The sequence below is a fragment of the Homarus americanus genome, unplaced genomic scaffold, assembly GCF_018991925.1.
Source record: "Homarus americanus isolate GMGI-L3 unplaced genomic scaffold, GMGI_Hamer_2.0 scaffold25013, whole genome shotgun sequence".
NCBI lineage: Eukaryota > Metazoa > Arthropoda > Malacostraca > Decapoda > Nephropidae > Homarus > Homarus americanus.
This window is the reverse complement of record NW_024722158.1, coordinates 2676622-2695245: the sequence shown is the minus strand read 5'-3', so window position 1 is coordinate 2695245 and position 18624 is coordinate 2676622. Positions and strand designations below refer to the sequence as shown.

The window sequence follows — 18624 nt, the reverse complement described above, 5'->3', positions numbered from 1 at the left end:
TGTGTTTTGAGAGATGTAGCACCACTGTTTGTAAATGTCGTAGTAACTCTAGCAGAATGGGCAGAACTACCCTCACTTTTGTAACTAGACCAAGGTTATAGTTTTAATATAGACTACCAAGTAGAACATCTTTGGCTCTTATCTGTTGTCTGGTGGGCGATGGTGCCACACCTCACAATACTCGGCAGCCACTGTATCCATTATAAATGGGGGCAACTGTACATCTGTTGCTATAATGTACATTTAAAAAACCATGATTTGGATACTGATTATACAGGTTGACAACCCTTTATCCGAAAGGCATTTAGCGGGGCAATATTCCCCAGGGATTAGCCCACCCGGGCATAGATCACTGACCCACATCAGGGCCTGGGGGGCGAAAATGTAATAGTAATAATAATTATAATAATAATAATTATTCATAGTAAATAAAAATTTGAATAAAAATAAACCAAAATAAAGTATGATAACATTAATAATAATAATAAAATAAAATTAATAAAAATAACAATAATACAGGAGTACTGTAATAATAAAATAATAATAATAATAATAATACAGTAAAGAAATACAAGAATGAAAAAAGATCAAAAGTGAGAAACACGACCTAGACATATGAATTATTATTATTATTATTATTATTACAGTGGTCCCTCGGTTAACGAGCACAATCCGTTCTAGAAGGTTGCTCGTTAACCGAAAAACTCGTAAACCGAAACCATTGTTTAAATGGGTTTTTGGGTAATTGGTTCCAGCTCACCGAAAATTGCCTAAATTCAACATAAAAGGTAGAAAAGTGTATGTAGAAGGCTCCTGGATGATGATGATGAATGATGGGAACTAGAATGGGGGTGGAGGAGAAGGAAGAAGAGAAGGCATAGGGGTGGAAGCGAAGTCGCCCCATGGCGCCATTTCACCCATAAAATTTTAGTTCTCTTGGTGTAATTCAAGATTATTTTCTTTAAATCAACACTGCACTGCTTTATATATTGTCAATATGTAATATAAACTTCAAAATGACCAATAATTTGCTTGCAAACACAGAAAAAAAGCATTTAGTTTAAGAGAGTCTCAAGCAAGATGTTACCTCCCCTGAAAAGACACAGAAACTGACGCCTGTGTGGTGTGTTGACAGGCTGGATGGCGCGCATAAAACTAGTTTCATTACCTTCAATTATGTTCAATAATTGTTAAAATGACTAAAAAAAATTAATATTAAACTTTTAAAATTATTGAATGGTATAAACTTATTGATATTTACTAAAATGGTTAGGAATATGAGCCCTAGAACCGATTACTGTATTGGCAGACTAATACTACAGCTGGTGGGCCGCCAAATGCAAGCGAAAACTTGTTGAGGTCGGCTTGTAAGAAACTCGTTAATCGAGGGATTGCTCGTTAACCGAAGTTAAGAATCTTATGGAAGGTAACTCGTTAACCGAAATCTCGTTAACCGAGGGACCACTGTATTATTATTATTATTATTATTATTATTATTATTATTATTATTATTATTATAATTTTTATTATATTTTCGCCCCCCAGGCCCTGATGTGAGTCAGAGATCTATGCCTGGGTGGGCTAATACACATTAAAAAAAAAAAATTAATAAAATAACACTAACCATTCTGAAAACCGAAAAATTCCGAAATCCGAAATGCCTTTGGCCCCAAGGATTTCGGATAAGGGATTGTCAACCTGTATTACAAAAAATTATTTGATTCATTATATCATAATCACATCAACTGATCATTTGATTGTGATTATAATCAACCCCCATGTATGTTATTTATTTACCTAATGCTTACCCAAACTAGAGGTGGCTATGCCAAGTGGAAGGTCACTGGCCTGTGTAGGTTCCCTTTTCTCCAGAAACTTTATTTTTTATTTATTTTTTTATAATTGCTCACTTGTATTCTCATGAAATGGTCTTGCTCTGTACTGTTTTCTTCATTATTACATGATTGTCTTATTATATTAATATTATTTTTTGCAGCTGTCGCATTTTTGTGCTATGACACTGACTCTTGGGTGACCTTCTGCCCATCAGGGTCCTGCTTCTCTGTTGGTGGCAACATCTGTGAGTTATTGCTTCTTTTAGTTCAACTACAGTATATTTCATGTGTCAAAGGATTGTGTTGTTGGGCAGTATACAACAACTACAGTATATTTCATGTGTCAAAGGATTGTGTTGTTGGGCAGTATACAACAACTACAGTATATTTCATGTGCCAAAGGATTGTGTTGTTGGGCAGTATACAACAACTACAGTATATTTCATGTGTCAAAGGATTGTATTGTTGGGCAGTATACAACAACTACAGTGTTAGGGTGTGTCATAGGAGGGAAGATCAAATAAAACTAATGGCCCACCACATAAATGGATTGCAGAGTATATATAAACAGAAAAGTAATTTCAGTTTCAATATTTTTTGGCAACCTTTGCTAAGTGCGATTTTAGCATTAAATTTATCGAAAATCTAACGTGCAAGCTGCATTAGTGCATTACAATTAAATAGTAGACATTGCTTTCTGACTTCATTCTTGTAGCCCATCATAATATTTTTTATTTCAGATTCTGATGCATTTATAAGTTGATAATATTTACGATGGCGGCATGTCGGGCGGGAACCAAAAATCAGCCATCTCGAGTCGCACTATGAGTCTGGGAAAACTGCGGAAATCGGAGTTGCCTACATTTAGAGATGCTTTGAGATCACGGTGTTTAATCAGGCAAATCAGTGAAAAAGAACCAAAAGAACTTACTGAAAAGCAAAGACATTGCCGGTGCTTGCCAGCCAGCTGTCTTAGCACGAAGTACCTCTGGCTGCGCGACTCAGTTCAAGCCTCAGTCATAACAAGTCAGAAAGAAAGATTAGTGAGAGAGACTGCTAACACAGTTGGGAAAAGGCAAGAATATCTCTCTTGGAGAAGGCTTTTACGAATTCTGGAGACAGCTTTACTAACAACTGGACCCAGATTATTTGGCATTACTTACCGTGCCAATTGTTCTCTGTCCTGAGTTTGGATGCGATGCGTGACTTTTAAATCAAGGCCCATCTCCTGTATTTGCAACGTGAACTGAAGATTACGTGTGATCGAACTGGCATTGTCAAAGCACAGAGAGAAGACACTTGATATAAAGGGGCTCTCATGATTTTAGCCAGATATTCCAGTCCAAAGACAGGAAACTTACAGAACAATTGCCGAAGGAAGAGACTTGAGAAAGGCAGGGGTGAGGTAAAAGGCCGATGATTGGAGTCCGTGGTTGATTTAATAGCTTCCCATGGCTAATCAAAGTGCTGACCAGGAGAATAGTGACTTTGTCCCTACCCAGAAAATAATGATCCCAAACCTTGGGCATAAGATTGGAAATAGGAAAAGATATCGACATGGCTGGCCAGCATCTTGACTTTTGCAGATCTCAAGAAACTGCAGAAATGCTTGCTTGTACTTCTGGATTGATGAGTGGTTTGATAACACACAGTGATGTGCCTGATGATGATCATAACAAAGTAAGAGCTCAGAGAAACTTGTCAGTAACCTAGAAAAGAGGAGTTTTGATAAGGATAAGAGAAAATGGAATCAATTGTTTTGTTCTTTGTTTGGGAAGGATGACTAAAGTGTTCATGAGAGGTTGGAGATTCTGACAAGTTGTTTCCCTCTTATGAGGTGGAAGGAGAACCTGCTCTGCTGCAGTGAACGGGAGGGAAGTATTTGTGGTACCTCCAGAAAAGATGACATCAGGGAAACCAGCTGAGATAGTGGCAGATAACATTTGTGAACTGGCTCAGAGGAGAGGCATCAGGCAGACCCTGCAGGCCATTGGAGGGAGACAGCACCAACAGACACAAGAGTGGCAAGAGTCATGCAGTGGATAGAGCAGAGAGATTGGGAGAGGGCTGGTCTGGTTGTTTGTGACCTCACAACAGAGTTTCACTCAGACATCTGATCCGAGGGCTGGATGGCAAGACTCTTTCAAACAACGAAGATGGTCTGGTCACTCTTGGCAAGATGCTGGACTTTCTTACTGAGTTAGAAATAAATCCGAGCTTTGAAAAAATCACAGTTGGCCCTCACTGGGTGAGCTTGCACATACTGTCGTTGACGACTAGTGCTGACCAATTACTATGGTTACATGATTTGCGATTTTCCATCAAAACTGAGGTCATGCCTGATGAACTTGCTTACCTGCAGGAATGGGTCCAGTCTCACATTCTAGGTAAAGCTCTGGCATCTCAGGTTCCTGCAAATTTGGGTCGCTCATCGCATAAACTGAAAGGAACCAAACTTCCACAACCTGAGACTTATTGTCCAATTCATACGTGAGTGTCTACTTGCCAAATTGGTTTCAACACAAGGTCAAGTCATCGTTCTCCGAGGTCAAGGCATATTCTCTTGGCAGGCTCCTGAAAGTCAGCCAAGGAAATTGTTCAGATTGGAGCAGACTGTGAGAGATCTTACAGTATGCTCATCGAGCGATTCTGCACAGACAATATGCTCTGCAATGAGAGATGAGAGGAGAGAAATGCTTGATCAAAAAGATCTTGGATATGAGACTTATGAGGAGGATCTGAAGGCATCACCAGAATCAGTTAGTGGCAATTCCTTCAGGGTCCAGGAAGACTCCTGAAGTCAATCTGGATGCCAAGACCTCACTGATCTCATAGATCCTGGATAACATCAGGCTGACAGTGAGCCCCTCTTACCTGCAGCCTCACAATATTCAAGTCAGAGCTTTCTGGACAACCCCATGCATGTCTACTTACAGCCTTAGCACACCCAAGTATAGAAGTTGTGTACAGCAAGTGGCGAAGGCCAGCAATCACGTGTGCAGCCAGGAGGAAGGCTACATCAAAGAGCTCAGGTGGTCAGCAAGGAGGTGATAAAGTAGAAGCAAACAAAGACATATTCTCTATAATTGTGCAGCAACACAGGGAGTGCAATAGTAAATAAAGGCAGGTTTTGTATTTGATGATTTTGTTTCTAAAGGAATATTAAATTTAATAAATGTGTCAGAATCATTCGTTTCACTATTCTGGATGATTTTTCATCCTAATAAAATTAACCTGATACATTTACTTTACTTTAAATAAACTCTTTGGTGGTGTTAGTGAGAATTGGGAATACTGAATTTTCACCCAAGATTTCCAAGTTAAAATTTACCTAGCAAAAATGGCTTTTCAAATCTATGAAGATATCACATGATTCTGCACATAGAACTACATCGTATTACCATGGGCGATTTTCAAACTCAAAAAAAAAAATTCGCCTCCGTGTGGCCTGCTTCATGTGTCAAAGGATTGTATTGTTGAGCAGTATACAACAACTACAGTATATTTCATGTGTCAAGGATTGTATTGTTGGGCAGTATACAACAACTACAGTATATTTCATGTGTCAAAGGATTGTATTGTTGGGCAGTATACAACAACTACAGTATATTTCATGTATATTTCATGTGTCAAAGGATTGTATTGTTGGGCAGTATACAACAACTACAGTATATTTCATGTGTCAAAGGATTGTATTGTTGGGCAGTATACAACAACTACAGTATATTTCATGTGTCATAGGATTGTATTGTTGGGCAGTATACAACAACTACAGTATATTTCATGTGTCATAGGATTGTATTGTTGGGCAGTATACAACAACTACAGTATATTTCATGTGTCAAAGGATTGTATTGTTGGGCAGTATACAACAACTACAGTATATTTCATGTGTCAAAGGATTGTATTGTTGGGCAGTATACAACAAATCTGTTTGGTTTACTTGTTTTAGCCATATATCATAGGCTGGGGTCATCCAGAGTTTGTCCAATTAAAATCCACTGCTATAGGTCTTGATAAAAGATTTGGGACAAAAAATAACACAAATACTTGAGAAGGAAAGTAAGTGTGTACAGTCGACCCTCGTTAATTCGGACCCCTTTAATGCGGATTTCGGATAATTCGGACGAAATCTGAACTAAGCGAGGGACTGTCCGTATCAAATTTCTGGTTCTGGGATTGTCCGACAGATGGCGCGCACGCCAGACCGCCAGTCATTGTTGACTTAGCGCCATATTTGAGTATCAGTGTTGTGTTGCCCCACAATTTTCGTTGATATTTCAGTGATTAGGCATCTTTCAGCCTTGTATTTTACATCATGTCTTCAAGGGGGAGTAATACGCTGAAAAGGAAGCATGTGACCATTTCTGTGAACCAAAAACTGGAACTTATAAGGAAGTTAGAGGCTGGTGCTTTGGTGGCTAGAGTTTGTGACGAGTATGGTGTTAAAAAGCAAACAGTTTCGGACATATGCAAGGCTAAGGACAAACTCATTGCATTTTCTTTGAAATTAATGCAATATTATGCAATATTGACCCCTAAATCGGACAATCGGCTTAAACGGACACCCTTCTCCCCCCTATTAGTCCGTTTTAACGAGGGTCGACTGTACTGAAATCATGTTGCCAAAGAGTGTCAAGGCCATGCAGCATCAGGGTGAACTGGCCTCCTTTATTTATATATACAGTGTAAACCCGCTTTACGCGGTCAATTGAACCCACGGAGGCCCACATAAAGCGGGAAACGCGTAAAGTGAACAACAGAACACATGGGATTAATTGAAATAGAGACTGGGCCGACCCCCAAACTCCACTTTTTCCCGATGCAATACGTACATTTTAGTAAAAATAACATCTTAACTTTATGATGGTATGCACACACACACACACACACACACACATAATATAGAAGAGAAATATCAATAAAAAAATAATATACTGTACCAGGTAAAAGAAAAATCAAGGTTTAACACATGACATGGTAGGTTAGGTTAGAAAAATTCAAGGTTTAACACTTACGTAAGGTTAGGTTATGTTTTAAAAAATCAAGGTTTATTACTAACCTAAGGTTAGGTTATGTTAGGAAAAATCAAGGTTAGGTTTAACAATTACGTTAGTAGAAGAGATGGGTCGGCAGAGGGCAGGCTACTGGCCCTCAGGTAAATCACCATCACTATCATCCACACTTATCAGGGCCTCCCTGACAAATCCCTCAGTCACCATCTCTGTCTCTGTCACTATCACTGGCTTGGGCTGGCTGTGGTGGGTTGCGGGCGAAGAACTCGGTAATGCTTTGTTGACGGCTAGTGTAGATGTTGTCATGATACACCTTGATGTACGGCTCCATCGTCTGCAACAGCTGGGTAGTGAAGACTTCATACCGGTTATCGTCAGGGTTGTCGGAAAGGAGGAGCTTCAGTTTCTCTACACACTCGATGGCACCCCTTACATTACCATGCGATAACTTGTGTTCTTCTCGGGATGACGCACCACCTGCCTCTTCACTAACGTGATCGTCTTCTAACATCTCGTCGGCAGTCACCTCAGGATCCCTGATCACCTCAGGATCCCTGATCACCTCCGGGATGTCTTTGTTGGTGGTCTCGGAGAAGCCTGCAGCTGTAACACTCTGCGCAGCTTCTCCGGCAAGGTCCACTGCTACTGCAACAGTCTGAACCTCACCAGTCACAGGTTGACTCTGCCTCCCACCTGGGATACCTTGCAACACATGTCTCCATGCGTGACAAACCGTTGCTACAGACAGCTGATCCCATGCCTCCACCAAGAAGTACACAGTACACAGCTTTCTTGACGTTGAATTTCCTCCAAAAGTGTTTCACAAGAACTTCTTGCTCTGCCAACTGTTGTTCCTCGTCCTCTTCACTCTTGCTATCGGTGTCACCCAGGTTACGCAACTCATCCTTGGTGTTGGTATAGTCGTTCAGGAGCTTAAACTTCTTTGCAGAGAATGCATCTTTCACATTGCAGATCAATTCTTGGTCCATGGGCTGGATTAATGACGTAGTGTTGGGAGGAAGGAAGACCACTTTTATGTTGGGATGACGATCCAACAGTAGGCGCGAGTGTCCTGGTGCATTGCCAAGTAGCAACAAAATCTTGAATGGAACATTCTGTTGCTCACAGAATTTCTTCACGTCGGGAACGAAACAGTCATCAAACCAGGAAAGGGACAGAGTAGAGAACATCCACGCCTTACGTGTGGTCAGCCAGTGGACATTTAGCTTGGTCATGTCCATGTTCTTGTAGACATGTGGCTTGCGGGCTGTGTGGATCACTGATAACTTGAGTTTACAGGAACCGGAGGCATTGGTGGTAAAGAGGACGGTGATGCGCTCCTTCTGCAACTTCCGACCCCGAACCTTGCTGGCAGACTGGACAACAAAGGTCTTGGAAGGTAACTTTTTCCAAAAGAGACCGGATTCGTCCATGTTGAACACCTGGTCATCGGTGTACTGTCCTTCCTCCATAATCTCACGTAAGAACGCAGGAAAATTCCTAGCCGCAACACGGTCAGCACTCGCTTCTTCACCACCAATGTTAATGTTGGTGATCTTGTTCCTCTTCTTAAACCTGTGCAGCCACCCAGAGGAAGCATTGAAGGGTTTGGGCTCTGCAATTCCCATCTTACGTGACACTGCTGCGTACAGTTAACGTGCGTACTCCTGAACAGACCATGTGTCGACCGCCTGACAAATCGAGTAGCTCACAAGTAAATTCTCCGTCTTGAGAAGCACCTTGTTCTGACAATACTTGATCATTGAAGCCCCTGTAGACTTTGTGATGTTCATGTGTTCTTTTGTCTTGGCTGCATCCTTCTTTATCGTCCGGATCGTAGATTCGTTCACACCATGCTGGCGCGCGAGATCAACCTGTCTTGTTCCTTTCTCCAACTCTTGGATAATCTAGTACTTCACATTGTAGCTTAGGGCACGTCGTATCTTCTTTGGCTTAGGGCAGCTGAGTCGAGGTAATGCAAGGTTTTTCTGTGGTGGTGGTGGTGGTCCGGTGGCAGCCATTCTTATGGAACAATAGATACCGGTATACACGGTGTGGCCGGGAGGGATGTAACTGATGCGGCTAGGTCAAGCGGCTTCATCCCTCCTGCGGCAGGGCACGTCCTATTACATAAAACCAATCACAGCTAGCGGGGAGGGAGGTAAGGATGCGTGGCCCAATTACAGTCCGATACGTCATATGACGTCACCGATAACGCAACAAAGACATACACTGCGCAACCTACTCGCGCCGCTTACCCAACATGGCGGGAGGTTTGAATCCAAGAATGGTGTGACGCGAGAAGACCGCCAGCCGCTCTCCGCGTATACGAGTAGATGCATCGCGTAAAGCGGGAATTCCGGTTCTGGCGGGGTACCGCGTAAATGTAGAAACACGTAAACGAGAACTGCGTAAAGCGGGGTATTACTGTATTGAATTTGTTTACCATCACAACAAGGGAACAATGAGGCGGAGAAGGGCTTAATTATGTCTTGGTCTAATAATTTGCCAATCACTTGTTGAAAATAAGATAAATGTAAGCAGTGGTTCCCCGGTTAAAGAACACAATTTGTTCCACAGAGTCGTTCGTTAACCGAATCCATTGTTTCAATGGGATATTGGGTAATAGGTTCCAGCTCACAGAAAAGTACATACAAAGTAAAAAAAAATGCAGTAAAGTACACTTATTTTGAAGTTTGTATGTAGAAGGCTCGTGGTTGATGATGATGGGAATTAGAAGTGGGGGTGGAGGAGAAGGGAGAAGAGAAGGAAGTTGGGATGGATGAGAAATCACCTTTCAGGGGACCCATGCTTCATGCCGTCATTTCACCAATAAAATTTTAAGTTCACGAGGTGTAATTCAAGCTTATTTTATTTAATTCAACACTGCACTGCGCTATATATTATCAATATGTTAACTAAAGTTCAGAATGACCAATAATTTCAATGAAAAATGCAAAAATATTCAAGACACCAACAAAATAGATTCTCACTCCACTGTTTTCAAAGCCCAACTGACGCCTTGTGGCCGACTCACGCATCTGATGGGCTCACAAAAAACTAGTTCCCTGTACTGCATATATTATAATATATGCAGTTATAATATATGTGTTAAATAAATGTTAAAATGACTCATAATTTTAATATAAAACATGCAAAAATATTAAAGAGCACAACTTTATTGATAGTGACTCCATTAGAAACGAATGTAAACATAGAACAGATTACTAAATTGGCAGACTAGCCCATCAGCTGAAGCTCACAACAAAACGTGATGTTTGAAAGGATTTTGTTAATCAAATTTTTTTTCGTTAACCGAATTGAAGATTCTTATGGAAGGTAATTCGTTAACTGAAATTTCATTAACCGAACCGTTCATTAACCGAGGTACCACTGTACAGTAAATTGTTTTCTGCTATTTGTATTTTAGTTATAATATTGCTACTATATTGTGGAAGTACAGGTTGTACCTCTCTAGTCCGGCAACCTCGGGACCTGACCGGTACCGGACTATGGAAATTGCCGGACCATGGAAATTCACCCTTTTCCTGGAGAGATAGTGACTTGTGCTTATGCCTGGAAGCACTTGCACCACTTTCTCTGCGTCATGGTCTCTTTGAAGACATATTGAAGGGTTAAATGTCGTATAGTAGCTTCTCAAATTTCGCGAGTTTTTAATTCTTAACGTATTTTATTGGAACACAAAAAAATAAATAAATAAAAATTTTGACGGGTTTGAACGGCCCGCCAACGTGCAGACGACGTGCTTAATCGTGTAAACAGCGTCATTTCTCTTATGTACAAAAGATTCATTATTGTTAATTACTGAATGTCTTTTTTATTGAATTAATGTTTATGTAAAAAATACACCCTATTAATAATAATGAAATATTAAATACGAGGAAAATTAGATATACATTGTTTTCATAGATTAAGCAAAAACCAGTGACTGAATTGGTTCTATATATAAAACTGAAGAAAATAAGACCTTGGCTAGAAGCTGTAGTAAAATTTACTATGAAGTTGTTTTAAGTAATGTTATTAATGTTACAAATGAACAATAGAAGAAGCAACGTATAATGGTAAAGAATAAGAGAGACTATGATATGCGCGCAAGACAAGATACTTTTGAAACATATCGTCATTACTTTACATAAGAATATGAAAGCAACACTTATTTACTGTTCATATATATTTTAATTAATGTTTCTGAATTTGTTTTTATTGAATTAATGTACATGTGTGCAAAATTAACAATACAATTTATTAATAATACGTGGAATATTAGAGGAGACGAGACGGCTGCCGGCATTGTTTATGTTAAAGCTTACGAAACCAGTGACTGATTGGTTCTACATATAAAACTGAAGAAAATAAGACCCTGAGTTTAGCTGTAGTAAAATTAATGTAAAGAATGAATATGGTTGCTTGAAGTACCTGTAATGTTATTTAATGTTAATAAATGGAACAATATAAGTAGCTAACCATTAATGGTAAAAAAAAAGTGAGACTGCTCGTATGTAAGTGCGCGCATATGAAAATATATCGTCATTACTCTACATAAGAATATGAAAGCAACACTTATTTACTGCTCATATATAGTGAAGGGTTAAATGTTGTACTCTGTATAGACAAGCAAAGAGAGAGAGAGAGAGAGCAGCCGAACTGCCGGATGTAAACAAACCTTAATTTCCCGCGGCTTTTTTTTTTTTAAGGGGATTAGCCCACCCAGGCATAGGTCACTGACCCACATTGGGGCCTGAGGGGCAAAAATTTAATACTCCTGTAATAATAATAATAATAATAATAATAATAATAATAATTCAGATAAAAAAAAATAAAAAAAATGCTGCCTATCTACCTATTGGACAAACTAGAATCGTTCCGGACCACGGGAGTTTCCGGACCACAGAATGCCGGACTAGAGAGGTACAACCTGTAATTTAGTTGATAGTTAGCCAAATATTCATTTCATCACATTTTAACGTGATTAATAGTGTAAATGATTTTATTTAGAGAATAAATAAATAACAGTTAGATGAGACAATGGTGTTTGGGAGAGGAATTAACAGAGATGTGAAGGAGATTACAGTGTACATAAATGGTTATATGAGAAAAATAAACAAATGTTTGGGAGGATTCCATTACTACAGTATTAGTAACTATTGTTCTTTAGTCATAATATAATTTAAAAGAAGTATAGGTTTCATGACATTAGTTACCTTTCTTTCCAGTGGGTCTTGGAGACACAAAGAAGGGATGTGCCGAGAAGAGTTATCCCCTTGGCTGTCAGTCGTTGGGCTTGCCAGGAATTGCATCAGAACACACTTGTTTCTGCAACAGTTTCCTTTGTAACTCCTCCTCTATGCCTTCCATTCTCATGCCACTTCTTCTGCTTCCTTACCTCATTCAAAAGCTTTTGTAAACCTCTGTAAGACTGTGCATCACATGTGACCTGTGGAACAGAACTCAGTGCACCTGCTGTGTTTGCCTGTTGAATAAATAGTAAGGCTAATTTTTTTCCACTTATGTAATGAAATTTTCTTTTTGTAATTTAAGAACAAAATAATGAAATTTTCTTTTTGTTATTTAAGAAAAACAAAATTCAAAATAGTTTGTGTTTGGAAGCAGAGCTAAACATTGTTTATTGGGAGGCCTGGGTTAACATGATGACCTAGGAACCTTGAAACTGGTCTTGGTCCCATAGGAGCTGGATGTTAGGGTCTATATCCATTGAGAATTTTTAGATTTTCTTGGTAATTGTAAACCCAATTCTAGCCAATTTCAAAATTCCAGAAAAATTGGATTAATGTTAATATTCAGTGAGCAGTTTATTAAAAAAAATATATACAGCATATATATATATATATATATATATATATATATATATATATATATATATATATATATATATATATATATATATATATATATATATATATATATATATATATATATATATATATATATATATACAGTGATTTCTGCTATAACGCATGTTTTGATAACGCGATTTATGAATTAGGAACGATATTTGTATAACGCGAACGCTTGTTTGCTATAACGCGATTTTTGCTTAATATAGTAAAGAAGAATATCAACAAGAAGCGTTCTGGTGATAGAATTCCTGGTGATGATCGTAAAAGAAAGGATATAACACTTGAAGAGAAGCTCGATTTTATCAACCTCAAAATCACCCTTCTCCCCCATCAAGTAAAGTGTTACATTTACTGTATGATTTCATTATTAGATATGAATGTAACATTTATTTAGACTGTGCTATCCTTTGTGTTAGGCTAACTACTAAATTTTTTCGATTTCGAGTAATCTGCACCTAACCCTATTTTCTCCATAAGCCCTGTTATTTCTATTACGCGATTTTCTATAACACGATATTTTACAAGAACACAATTATTTACCTGTATATATATATATATATATATATATATATATATATATATATATATATATATATATATATATATATATATATATATATATATATATATATATATATATATATATATATATATATATATATTGAGGAAATACTTATTAACCTATATACAGCTTGGGGGTATATTCAAGAACGTGGAGCATTGGGTATCCCTGTAAGCAATATCAACTGTTGGTATTCAAGAAGTGTAGTGAAAGCCCATGGCATGGTAAATGCCCATAGATATTTGTCGGGATTCCCTATGAATTACAGTACAGTACTAGAATATTCATGAGAAGGCGAAGGTGGCCCTGAGCAAGGCCCCATGAAAATATAAATTCAATATTCAAACATTTATTAGAATCTAGATGTAGTATGTGTTAATAATAATTAATACTATATATATATATATATATATATATATATATATATATATATATATATATATATATATATATATATATATATATATATATATATATATATATATATATATATATATATATATACACACACACATATACATACATACATACATACAAGAGAAATTTGGCCCATTTTTAAGAATGCCATTGGTGCTTAAAAAACAATATTATTTATTAAAGTGCTTTTGTTTAAAACTTCTACCGGAGCATTCAGATAATGGTTTGGTGCTTGAAGAGTGATTTATGTATGCTGTAGGTCAGGGGTTCTCAAACTTATTTCAACCAAGGACCCCTTATATACCATGACGCATACAAATATTGTCAATAATGAAAGAATAAATCATATCCAAGGCATTTCTTCATTTCAACCCAAATCCAAAATATCCTGCGAATTGGAATCGCCAAATCTCTCACAAACGTTAAACGCACTATTCCTCAAAAACTTTTCACGGACCCCCTAGCTAAGTGCCACGGACCCTTGGGGTTCTTTGGACCCCAGTTTGAGAATCACTGCTGTAAGGTACAATTTATGGTTGCTGTACTTTACTAGAATTCTATTTGGGGTAATAATATAAGTTTCCTTGAGCATGAATGATTTGAAATAAATCAACATTTCTCCTGTACACTAGGAAATATTTTGGGTTCCAAATTATGAACTAAAGTTTATCACCAGGATGGAAGGTCTGCACCAGTTACCTGAATTGGTAGAGGCTGCTTAGCTGGGAATTCCTGGCTGGGCAGACTGAAGGTTACATAATCGAGATGTTAAGTTAGGTTGGAAAAGTCATGTACAGTATTCTGATAATGAGATTCATTAGGTTTGGTTTCTAAGTACTTTTGACTTTTCTGCTTTGTTTGGGTTAGGTTTGGTAGCAATCAATTTACTACAATATTTGGGATTTTCTTAAGAAAAGGAATTAATTTTCTTTAACCTGTATTGATAAATTTCCTAATGTTGGTCATTAACTTATGCACCTTTTGCAAAGTTTTACAGGTAACTTTTAAAGTTTTCAGTAATGATTAGGCTATAATAACAATAGGTTCTTCATATGTAGAATTTAATTTTGAATACTCTACTGTATTTTCTTTTATAGTATTTCTTGTGCAAATTAATATTAACAGATGTACACATACCATCACGTCATTAAAAAGCCCTCCCTTTTTCATATGTTGGTAGCCTGGAACAAGACACAGTTTGAGCGATCTAGATTGTGCACCACACTGATGGTGTAGGAATTCTTTGTGGTAGTCATTCTGTATAGGGATACTCTACGTTCTTGAATACAGCCCTATATACTATAAGTGTGTATGTAACCATTGTGAGAAACAAAGATTGTAACCATGTCAATCACACCTTGTACTAACCATTATATCATTACAGTACAGGTACTGTACTCTCATTTCTGTCACAGTCACTGATCACCGGATAACCATTTTATTCACAAGGACAGGCTGTTTAGTCACTCCACCTTCCAACATCTTCCTCTCTGAATCTTTATCTGTCCTCAGTGATACATAACTTAGATGACCATCGTAGGTGGAATTCTGGCAAATTGTTACCAGTGTGAGAAGTGAAAGATTGGACCTCTTTGTTTGGCAAAGATTGCTTACCGTTGCATTACCATATCCAACACTGATCACCAGGCACTCTTTCATTCATACGGGACTAGTCTGGGTGGTCTCAGTACCATGTTATAATTTTACACATTGCAGAGAATAGATGTGTGTATTATATGCTTTTGATGTTAGAAATACAGTGCAATTTTTTTATAGTATTCATTATGTAATCTGATTTTTATCTAAATTTTAGATCACTTAACTATTGTTCAGGTATATTTATACACGGTTTTCTACAGTGACAGTTATATATTTAGTGTTTAGCTCTGTCATAGACATTGACTAGTAAAAGACTAGTGATTCTCTGACAGTTTTGGTGCTAAACAGCATAAGGGAAATTAGAAGCCTTGACTCCAATACAGTACTTAGTGACCAACACGGTATTGACACAATATTATATTTACTCTTTATTTATCTCCTTGAAACATATTGAATGAATAAACAAACAGGTGATTAATTTGTTCAACAATCTATATGGTTCTTGGTCCCCATACTGGGTCTGTTATGGATTCCTACTTTTCTAGGTTAGGTACAGTACAGTATCTCAGATTAAAGATATTGTATGTTGTCACTTTCTTGCTCATTCATATGTTTTATGCTTAAATGGAGAAGAATCCCATGTACAAAAAACTATTAACTTGGTTTCCTTTTGATTAGTATTAGTGTAAGATGGGGATGAACGTTTTTACCAAAAAAGGTAGTGAAGTAGACAGATCATTTGTGACAACAAGAATCTAGAAACACAGATGCAATGTATGAAAATGTGCAAGCATACCATATTTAGGATTAAATTTGTATTTAAAAAATTTAAAGAAATCTTTTTAAAATTGATTGTTTGTTTCTATTTCTGCCAAGTTATTGGGTATAAATTGTAACCTGGTTATGTAAGATGTTTTACTTTTCTTTTCTTTCTTTTAACTTTAAACTTCTTGAGGTTCAGATTCTCATAACATTAATATGAAGTGTGTATACTATAGTATAAGAGTAATATTACCTCATCTGACCCCTGGCTCTTTCCTGATTGAACTCTTGAGTCTCCATCTATATAGGTCATAATATTTTATACTGTACATACAGTACGGAATTTGTATTTTATGAACTAATGCCTTCCACTAAGTGACAATCATAATGTACTTACTAAATCTGCTGGCTAGAGACCCAGGTAACCCTTGATATTAGTGGTTGGGAACCAGTGATGGGTTAAACACAAGACCTGACTTTCAAGACCTTGAGGCTTGTTTCACACAGAACAGAGAAGACCAGATCAAACAGTCTTGACTGACACTAGGAACCACACTGAACAACAGGACATGTCGACGGGATGTCCAGCGATGAAGAAGGCACTACTGTACTGTATAGCATAATGGTGTTATTTAGAGTCGAGGAGGCTTTGGACTCAGCCTCTCAAAAAAATAAAATAAAATAAAATCGGGGCTTATGTTAGAGCTCTGCCATGATTTGGAAAATCTGAGAAATTTTACTAAGCTGAAATTGAAGTTTTGATTGTTGCAGATTGACACAAATTGTAGAAGCAACCTTGCTCCCAAAGAAAGGTTTCTAGTGACTTAGATAGGAGTTAACTGCTTTCTTATACTGTACTGTAGTAATTTAGATATGATTGTGAATGATTACCGGAATTTTTATTTTCTCTTTCTCTTAATGGTAAAATAAAATTAAACAAAAATTCAAGTATTTATTCAAAGCAACTGAACAAAATTACTTTCCCTAAAGTTCAACTGGTAAAAAAACTTACAAGCAATATAGTAAATATAAATTAATTTGTTTACTATATGGAAACTATATAGTATGTGCTAGATCCTGTGAACAACATTGAAGATAACAGAATTTCATGACAACTCATAAGGCCAAAACTAAATTTTATTTATTTTAATTGGTGGAAACTTTGGAAGTGAATTCTTTTGCATTTTTGCAACCATACTACCTAGAGAGGACAGTGTATGTTCAGGTAGAAAGATGTCTCCATGAGTAATATTTTGGACCAACCAATCTAGCTTTAGGGGCTCTCCCCTAACTTACACCTGTCTGATCCATCTCACTGACCATATTACATCTCGGACAATTCAGGGAAATTACATAGATATGGCAATGCTAGATTTACAAAAAGCCTTCAACACAGTAGATCATAATATACTGCAGGCTCTTGGCATTGGGTCTGTTGACTGGTTTAAATCTTAGCAACAGGAAACAAATCGTTGCAAGGTCAACACCCATGCTAATAGCATGTGGAGTCCCACAAGAGAGTATGCTAGGACCTTTGCTTTTTCCATGTTATGTAAACAACATGCCCATTTGTGTTAACTGTAAACTTCTGCCGATGTCAATGCTATTTTATTGTCGGGTAAAGGTCCAATTGATATAGCTAATGAGTTATCTGAATTGGAGTCTTGAAAACAGTGGCTCATAGACAACAAATTATCTCTACATTTTGGAAAGACTGAAGCAATATTATTTGGATCAAAAAGATAAATTAATTCATTGTATTATGTGGGAATGAACCATCACAACTGTAACCTCAGTGATAATACCTTGGACTAACTTTTCCTCTTGTTTGTTTGATGAATTAATTTTAGATTTTATACTTAAAAAAATTCTCTATTGAAATACTAAATTCCTCTTAGCTGATGCCCATTGGACCCTTTGCTTCGACTATTCCTGCTCCCCATTGTAGTATCTTACATTATTTAGTGGGAGAATGAGAAGCCACATGCTATTTCTGGTGACCAGACAAAACCCCAGTCTCATATATAAAATATAAAATAAAACACTTTTATGCTTAGGTTAGGTTAGGTGAATAAAGGTTAGTGTTGATAAATGACAACCCCGTTGGGGTTTTGTCATGGAACCGCTATGTCTACCTGGAGCGTTTATTCTCTGTTGTTGTAACAATGTGCCTAACACATTTCGTGATTACACAAGCCTAAACACTTTCTGACTTTGGTAAGAAGTAACATAATATATAATGTATATACAATCAATGAAGGCAGCATATAAACATACACATATATAACACTATTTCTCCCTTTAAAAAGAGAGCATGGCTGCTACAAATCCTAAATAAACAAAACTTACAGAATTACATATGGCAGGGAAGAAGAGAATAGAACACAACAAATATAACTTCCTAACTAAACAATTTTGAAAGGCCTGTTCACTATTCAGATAATTAGAGGTCTCCAAACTCTGTTTGATCTAATAGGACTATTCCCTCCATCAAGTTTTACAGGGTTTTCACTTGCACTCTGTGCATTATCAGTGACAGCCGTATCATCACTACA

General features: G+C 37.3%; 1 protein-coding gene across 3 annotated transcripts in view; it reads left to right on the top strand.

Moving 5' to 3' along the window:
* LOC121862086 overlaps window positions 1–12730 on the top strand; it is a 44185-nt gene extending 31455 nt beyond the window's left edge. For all 3 annotated transcript variants that reach the window (XM_042360029.1, XM_042360028.1, XM_042360030.1), the window contains exons 3-4: window positions 1997–2080; window positions 12085–12730. In XM_042360029.1, coding sequence (XP_042215963.1) covers window positions 1997–2080; window positions 12085–12275 — 275 coding nt within the window. In that variant the 3' untranslated portion in view covers window positions 12276–12730. The remainder of the gene's footprint in view (window positions 1–1996; window positions 2081–12084) is intronic.
* The last annotated feature ends 5894 nt before the right edge of the window (window positions 12731–18624 follow it).